At 46.4% G+C, this 8,961-nt stretch overlaps 1 protein-coding gene across 1 annotated transcript in view; it reads left to right on the top strand.

Annotated features, from left to right (window-relative positions):
* Positions 1 to 8,507, top strand: part of LOC140904901 (cytochrome P450 2D15-like) — a 35,564-nt gene extending 27,057 nt beyond the window's left edge. Inside the window, exons 7-9 of the mRNA XM_073327257.1 lie at positions 1,059 to 1,246; positions 1,989 to 2,130; positions 6,532 to 8,507. Coding sequence (XP_073183358.1) covers positions 1,059 to 1,246; positions 1,989 to 2,130; positions 6,532 to 6,710 — 509 coding nt within the window. The 3' untranslated portion in view covers positions 6,711 to 8,507. The remainder of the gene's footprint in view (positions 1 to 1,058; positions 1,247 to 1,988; positions 2,131 to 6,531) is intronic.
* The last annotated feature ends 454 nt before the right edge of the window (positions 8,508 to 8,961 follow it).

Below are 8,961 nucleotides of genomic sequence, written 5' to 3' on the forward strand. Positions count from 1 at the left end.
GCGATGTTGTTATATGGATATAGGTCTGTAGTCTAAACCTGGCCTTGGTGTTCCAGAGCCTTCTGCCAAAACAAGACGCCATCCCTCCACACACAGTCCTCAGCCACCCCTCTGCTGGGGAGAGCTCTTTCTGACCCCCTTTGTGCAGCCTCCGTTCTCCTCTCATGTTCCTCTCCCCGCTTCACTGCCCCCCACAGAAAGGTCAGCCTCCCTCCGCAAGCTAACTCACACCCACCCATTCCCTACTCTCTGCTCGCGTGCTTCTCCTTCCCCCGACCCCCGCCACCCTGGCTCTTTCCCCTGCTTCCTTCCCCAGTCACCCCCCCCCCCCCGCCTCCCCGCCCCGCCCCCCACCTCCTCCTGGGGCTTCTGAAATTCCGAGGTTTCCCTGTGTGGATTTTTCACACCTGTGAGCGACGTAGTTAGGCCGACTTGATTTCCCAGTGTACAGGCCTAAGTGGTGCTGCAGCCTCTGTGCTTCTGCCTTCCCCTGTAGGCTTGGCTGGCTGCAGCACAGCAGTTTGTCATATTTACACTGGTACAGCCCCGAGCACAGTGCAGAGCAGGGGGAGAGGTGAAAATGGTGATGTGCAGGGGGGCGTTAAGAGGAGGTGGGCAGCAGCAGGAGGGCACATCTTAAGGGAAAGATGAAAAGCGTTTGCATTTTTAACTCCATGACCAGAGTGGTGGGGAGGACAACATCCTGGAGGGAGGGTATCCCCCCGCACTCCCCACAGTGGTTGTCCCTGTGTCTGATATGGAAATTGTGCTTCTGCAGTCTGCTAGAATTTTTCACGTCAACAAAGTAGTAGCCAGTGTAAGCGTCTAATGTAGACATAACGCATGGAAACTTATTTACACTGAATACATGTTACCTGTTTCTTGGATGGGAATACCTATTCGTGCCAAATATAAAGGGTTGATAGAGGGTCTCTTTAGAAGAGAAGTTAATGGGAATGTTTCAACTGTTTTCAGTGGTAACTGGATCAGACCCTTAATAGTCTATTACATCTACTCTGTTATACTCCATGCTATATAAAGTGTTCCTATATTTTCAGGAAGAGTCCATGAGGAAATTGATAAGGTGATTGGCAGGGACAGGTCACCCGAGATAGAGGACCAAGTGAACTTGCCTTACACCAATGCTGTGATCTATGAAACTCAGCGTTATTGTGATGTTGTTTTTGCTGGAGTGCCTCGCACAACGTACCGGGACACTGAAGTTCAAGGCTTTTTCATCCCTAAGGTACAGCAATTGTGACCCCTGGAAAATTAATGCAGCCCAGATGCAGATTGTTAAGGGATATTGCTAGGATACTTAGTTACTAAGTCACAGGCTCGTTATGTAGCATGCTATTCTAAAGGACTTGAACGTCACAGAGAACTGTATTTCTAGCAAGTATCAGGGGTAGCCGTGTAAGTCTGTATCCACAAAAACAACGAGGAGTCCAGTGGCACCTTAAAGACTAACAGATTTATTTGGGCATAAGCTTTTGTGGGTAAAAAAACACTTCTTCAAATTCATGGAGTAAAGATTACAGATGCAGGAAGTGTGACAATGACACATGAAGAGAAGAGAGTTAACTTATGCCCAAATAAATCTGTTAGTCTTTAAGGTGCCACCGGACTCTTTGTTGTTTTTGTATTTCTACCAGTAGATCCAACTGTATAGATTCAACTGAATCTCATTATACAGAATTCATTTGGTTTAAAATTTAGGGAGATCTGGAGTGGGAGGAAATTTTGTCCTGCTAATATCATTGAAGGAAGTAGAAATCTCATTTACATATACAAATGTTATATTGATAGGCCTTTTCCAATGGAAAGTGGTGCCATTATCTGATTAATAGGGCAACAAAGAACTGCCTGGCTTTTCTTTCACTGTAGATGATAGTAAAAGGAAGCATAAGGTAAAGCTGACAATGGTTTATATTCTCCTGAAATAACCTGTTTGTTTTTGTTTTGGGGACGTTAATGGGAATGTTTAGGGCACCACCATCATCGCGGTTTTGTCCTCAGTGCTGAAGGATGAAATGATTTGGGAGAAGCCCCACCAGTTCTACCCGGAGCACTTCCTGGATGCAGATGGGCAGTTTGTGAAGCAAGAGGCCTTCCTGCCTTTCTCTGCAGGTAAATCCAAGGGCAGAGCAGTTGGGTGAGGCCATCACTGTGGAAAGGAGTCACAGATGTCTTTATCTTTAAAATGAATAAAGGGCATCAGTTCTCATGCTGCAGGGCAGAAGCCAAATATTAACTGCTCCTTACGGGGCTTCTTGAACCTTCCTCAGAATTCTCTGGTACTGGTCACAGTCAGGGAGAGGATGCTGGACTAGATGGAGAAATGGTGTGTTCCAGTGAGGCAGTACTTTCTGGAATTAGGTGTTCGCAGTCGTTAGTGATATATGGCAGAGTGGCAAAGTGGGTCAGATCCTTTGATTCAGTTCATTGTTCATGGGGTGGGAGTGCTGCTCCCAGTGACTTAGAATCATAAAAAATGCAGGGCTGGAATGGACCTCGAGAAACCCTCAAGTCCAGCCCCCTGTGCTGAGGCAGGACCAAGTACCCTGACACGTGTTTGTCCTGTTTTTAAACGCTTCCAGTGATGGAGACCTGGGGTGCGGGGGTGGGGGTGGGGGCAATGGCCCTGTTGCCCTCCCACTTTTTACAGACGTAAGGGCAAGCAATGGGGGAGAAGGCGGAGAGGAGCGAGAGTGGAGCTGGGCCTCGGAGGAATGGGTGGTGCGAGGGCAGGAGCTTGGGGAGAAGGGGCAGCGCAAGGGTGGGGCTCCACAGGGAAGGGGCAGTGTGGGGGGTGGGGTCTCAAGAGAAAGGGACTGTGCAGGGGCAGGGCCACAGTTTGGGCGCCGGTGGCCCCCACACTTTTAAGGCGCTTTTGCCGCTCCTGATAGGGAGTCCTTGACCTCCCTTGGAATCCTATTGCAGAGCTTAAATACCCTAGAGCTAGAAAGGTTTTCCTAATATCTAACCTAAATCTCCCTTACTGCACATTAAGCTCATTACTTCTTGTCCTACCTTCTGTGGACTTGGAGAACACTTGATCACCATCCTTTTTATAACAGCCCTTAACAGATTTGAAGACTGTTATCAAGTTGGCACTCGGTCTTCTTTTCTCAAGACTATACAAGCCCAGATTTTTCAACTTTTCGTCATAGGTCAGGTTTTCTAAACCTTTGATAATTTTTGTTGCTCTCCTTGGACTCTTTCCAATTTGTCCACATCTCTTCTAAATTGTGGTGCCCAGAACTGGACACAGTTCTTCAGCTGAGGCCTCACCAGTGTTAAGTAGAGAGGGACAATTACCTCCTGTGTCTTACATACAACATGCCTGTTAATACACCGCAGAATCATAATAGCCTTTTTTACAGCTACATCATATTTACAACTCATACTCAATTTGTGATCCACTGTAACCCATAGACCGGGGGTGTCCAAACTTACTGACCCTCCGAGCCACATACAACCACCTTCAGAAGTTTCAGTCCTACTCCTGCTGAAGTCCCAAGCCCCAGCAGACACACCCTTTGGTGAGGAGCACCAAGACCCCCCTCCTCACTGGGCATAAGCCCCTACCTCAGCACCCCACTGCAAGGAAGAGGTCCCGAGCTCCCCACTGCAGCCTGGTAGGTGGAGAATGGGGAGGGAGGTGTGGGAGGCTCCGCGAGCTGCACTTTAACACTAGAAGAGCCACATGTGTCTCAGGAGCCACAGTATGGCCACCTTAGCCATAGATCCATTTCAGCAGTACAACCACCTAGACAGTTATTCCCCATTTTGTAGTTTTGCATTTGACTTTTCATTCCTTAGTGAAGTACTTTGCACTTGTCTTTATTGAATTTCATCTGGCTGAATTTAGATCAAGTCTCCAAATTGTCAAGATCATTTTGAATTTTAAACTTGCCCTTCAAAGTGCCTGCAACCCCTCCCAGCTTGGTGTCTCTGACGTTCCCCTCTGGTGTTATCCGGACCAGTGATCTGCTAGGTCATTCCAATCCTTGTCTCTGGGAGCCAGCCTTACCCTGCTCTGCTGTGAGAACCCCCACTCTTGAGATGTTCACTCACAGCCTCTGGCATGTAAGCTGCTCCTTGGATTGTGCAACTGAATGACACTAGCCAATATATCCAGTCCCAGACACAACCCTAGGAACCTCCATCTTGCAGTGTCCAGTTATGCCCTCTGGATGCTGCAAGCTTATATGAGTTTGTCAATTTAACAAAGAAATTGATATGTACCAGGCTTGTTAATCCAAGGGGAGTTTCTGACATGCTTCAAACCAAATGCATTGCTTCAGGTAGAATAAACAGACAGATTTATTAACTATAAAGATAGATTTTAAGTGATTATAAGTCAAAACATAAGTCAGATTTGGTCAAATGAAATAAAAGCAAAAAGCATTCTAAGCTGATCTTAACACTTTCAGTGCCCTTACAAACTTAGATGCTTCTCACCACAGGCTGGTTGGTTGCTCTTCAGCCAGGCTCTCCCCTTTGATCAGTGCTTCAGTTGCTTGGTGGCAATGTCTGTAGCGGGGCGGATTTACCATGAAACACACAGTGCCCTGGCATGGGGCCCCCCAGCAACAGGGGGCCCCAAGGCCGGGCACTCAGGCAGCGCACCCCCCACAGTGGGGATGCTCCACAGGATGGGGGCTGCAAGGGTAGAAGCTGTAGGCAGAAGGAGAACAGGGAGGGAGGCTCACCTGCAGCCGCAGGGGAGCAGGCAGGAGGTGCAGGTGGCGGGAGCCCTGCGAATGTGGGCCTGAGGACTCAGGAGGAGCGCAGGGCAGCTGCGCAGCCAGCCGGAGAGAAGCGGCACTTTGAAGGGGAAACCACCGCTTCTCTCTGGCTGTGTGGCTGCCCCTGCTTCTCCTGAGTCCTCCAGCCCGTGCTCACATGACCAGATTCAGAAATGGGGTGGGTCTTTAGGGGCTGCAGCCCAGGGCTCCGGTGCCCACTTAGCCTGGGCTGCAGCCCCTAAAGCCCTTGAGTTCTGGCCCTCCCTGGCGGGGGGGGAGGTGGTTCCAAGAATCACAGCCAGTGGGAGCTGCAGGGGGTGGTGCCTGTGGGCAAGTACAGGGCCTCACCTGCACCCCCCTCACCAAATGGGAGCTGTCCCAGGTAAGTTCTCCGCACCCCAACCCCCTGCCCAGTCCTGAGCCCCGTCCCACATCCTAATTTCTGGCCAGACCCCCCATCCCTAGCCTGCACCCTAACTCCCACCCAGACCTTGCACCCCCAGCCCCAGCCTGCTCCCACACCCTAACTCCCTCCCTTGCAACCCAACCTTGAGCCCCTCCATCACCATAACCCCCACGCAGACCCTCCACCCCCAGCCTATTCCCACACCCTAACTCCCTCCCAGAGCCTGGACCTCCAGCCCTGAGTCCCAGGAGGAGAATGCAGGGGGGAAAAATGAAAAACAGGGCTGGGGGAAGATAAGAGAGAATGCTCCCACCATGTGGGGGGGGCCCAAAATGAAACTGCACACAGGGCCCCACTAACTCTAAATCTGCCACTGGTCTGTAGATGTAGGTGGAAGAGAGAGGAAGAGCATGGCAAATGTCTCTCCCTTTTATCATGTTCTTTCTTCCCCCTTGGCTTTGCCCCCCCTCCCCCCTTCAGAGTCAGGTGAGCATTACCTCATCACAGTCCCAAACTGACCAAAGGAAGGGGGGTGACTCACTCGAGAGTCCAACAGATCCTTTTGTTGCTGCCTAGGCCAGTGTCCTTTGTTCCTGTGAGGCTGGGCTGGGTTTGTCCCATGCATGCCCTGATGAGGTGTGAACTGCCCCCCTGCTCTTAGAGAGTTTTTGCCTGGGCTTATTTTAAGCCATGAGGATACATTTTCAGCCTCATAACTATATACAGGAATGATAACCTGTAACATTACTATAACATTACTGCAACAAAAATTACTAGAACAACAATGCTCAGTGCATCATGAGTCTTCTGAAGACACCCGACATGACAAACGTTGCATTGGATACCACACAATCATTTTATGAGGATGAACATGTAGGGTGTTCCCATGAGGTACCGAACGTCAGTGTCATCTGCAGATTTTACAAGCATACTCTCTACTGCATTATCCAAGTCATTAGGGAAAATATTAAATAGACCGGACCCAGGACTGACCCCTGGAGGACCCCCTCGAGATGCCCTCCCAGTATGACAGTAGTAGTCATATGGTTTGCGAACTACTGTTTGAGTTCGGTCTTTCAACCAGTTGTGCACCCACTTTTTAGTAAATTCATCTAAACCACATTTCTCTAGTTTACTTATAAGAATGTCACATGGAACTGTCCACAAGGCCAGTAATCCTATCAAAGAAGGAAATTAGGTTGGTTTGCCATGATTTATTCTTGACAAATCCATGCTGACTATTCCTTATAATGCTATTATCCTCCAGGTGCTTACAAATGTATTGTTTAATTATTTGCGCTAGGATCTTTCCTGGTATCATTTTGTTTTGGGGGTCTCCCTCTTCTTCCTGCCTCACTCTCTCTTTTACAGGTCGCCGCATGTGTCTGGGGGAGCAGCTGGCCAGGAAGGAGCTCTTTCTCTTCTTCGCAACCCTCCTGCAGCATTTCACTTTCCATATCCCTGAGGGTCAGCCCAGGCCACAGGAAGATGGGTGCTACATCCTCATACATTCCCCCGATTCCTACGAGCTGTGTGCTATCCCCAGATAAAGTGTCCCAGGCATGAGCTGCCAGATCTGCATTGAGCTGAGCTAAAGCTTCCCCAGCAGAGCAATTTAGGAAGCACTTTTTTTTAGATTGAAATAACTTTATCTAAGGTTTCAGAGTAGCAGCCGTGTTAGTCTGTATCCACAAAAAGAACAGGAGGACTTGTGGCACCTGAGAGACTAACCAATTTATTTGAGTATAAGCTTTGCATCCGATGAAGTGAGCTGTAGCTCACGAAAACTTATGCTCAAATAACTTTATCTAAGTGTTTTGAAGTTTGTAAAGCAATTATGGCAGAGACTCAATGACGTGAACTTTGGATTCAAGATGCCAACCAGAACAATCGATTATTAAAATATTTGCTATATTAAGAAACAAGTCCAGCACAGCCAAAGATATAGTGATAACTGGGAAAATGGAACACACTGGAAAACATATTGGAAAAATCATGGAACCAACAATATGTTGGAAGCCTCAGTTCCGCCCCTTTGCTTTTATGCTGTATAGCTTCCCCCCCTTTTCTCGTCCCTTTTTGTGTCTGCTTAGGTTATGAATGCTCCAGGGCAGAGAGCTCTCTTCTCACATGTTTGCAAAGCTCCTAGCCCACATTGGTGGCACATAAATAAGAGCAAATTATAATAGTTTTAGAACTGATGCTAGCAATCAAATCAGATTTCAGGGTAAGGTGTGGAGATAAACCTCTATCGTGTCACTATGCGCTGATCATTTTAAGATGCAACAGCAAATCTTACAGCACTCCCAGTTAAAATCCCAAAGTCTATCAAATGGGAAACACTAAACAGAGCCATGCTGCCAATGTAACTCAACAGCTGTTATTTATAACATACCTGCTGGGATTGCTGTAGAGTCCAGGGGCAAATGTAATCCCGGTTTGTAAGGTTACTGACTTCTCAGAAGTTAAACCACAGTTGAATTTGGACCTTGATTTTTTAGGAACCTTTAGCAAGAATAAAACAATTTGGTTTTAGGCTGTCCTGCAGAAATCAGTGGGTCAAATTCAGCCTTGAGGTAGGCAGGTACAACGCCACTGGTTTAAATGGCATTACACCTGCATATGCCATGCCTGAGTGTGGTTCTCTGTGTCTGTTCCTTTACTTGTATTAAACAATGAACATCCAGCAACAAAAACCATCAATGCGACGTTCACTATTGCAGGCCAGGAACAAAACACCACTAATCCCACATATTGCTGAATAAAACGTGTGGTAGCCTGACCCCACATAAACTTACTAATATGAAACATAGAAACCGTGGTCAATACTTTGCTATTTGGGTTGCTGAATCTGATATGCAGAGAGGTGAATCATCTAACTTATTATCCTTTGTACCATATGTATTTCCTGTGTAAATCTTAGTCATTTAATCCCTGTTTATTGTATTATTCTTTCTACTTGTGTGATGGTTTTACTGTAGTTTGCTTAAAGCCAACCCTTCCCTTGCACTCCTTCTTTTTTTCTGTGACTCAAAAATATAAACTATAAATATATTAAAAAACTAGACAGCACTCCCTGTTGGATCTGCATCATTCATGAAACACAGAGAAACTGGAACCAATATCCCCCTTCCTCCTTCTCAATTCTTCACTGTAGTCTTGAGGGGGGCTCTTCTGTCCCCTCAGGAAGAGTAGCTAACATTGGATACATTAATAGCAGCCTACGGCGTTGTCTACATATACACTGGTATAATGATACCGTTATGTGGAGTTGTGCAAATAACTGATTTTTTCAGTTCTGTGGCCAAACCAAAAACTAACAAAAACTAAAATAAAATATTTGCTTCAGGTTGACCTAAGCGGAAACAGAAAAAAAATCATTTCAGGTCAAACAAAATGCTTTATTTGACCTGAAACAATACGTTTTGTTTCATTTGTGTGGTTTTTGTTTTTACTTTTTTTAATTAATAAAATGGAAGTAAAATTCTAAATGAAATGTCATTTTGAATTAAAAAAATAAAAATATTTTGACTTTTTCTGAATTTTTCCTATTCTTTTTCAGCTGAAACAATTTGACGCATTTAACACAAATTTTCAAGGTGTTGCGATTGACCCAGTTATGGATTTTTTTTGTCAAAAAAAAAACTTCATCCAAAAAATTTAACGCATCTCTACTGCTATAGTGAAACCAGTATAGTTATACTGGTAAAAACCTCCATGTGGCTACTGTTTAACAGTGATGTTGTAGCTGGTTTTGACAGCGTCTGCTGTAATGGTGCAAATATGGAATATCTGTCAGGT

The sequence above is a fragment of the Lepidochelys kempii genome, chromosome 1 (assembly GCF_965140265.1).
Source record: "Lepidochelys kempii isolate rLepKem1 chromosome 1, rLepKem1.hap2, whole genome shotgun sequence".
NCBI classification, from domain to species: domain Eukaryota; kingdom Metazoa; phylum Chordata; order Testudines; family Cheloniidae; genus Lepidochelys; species Lepidochelys kempii.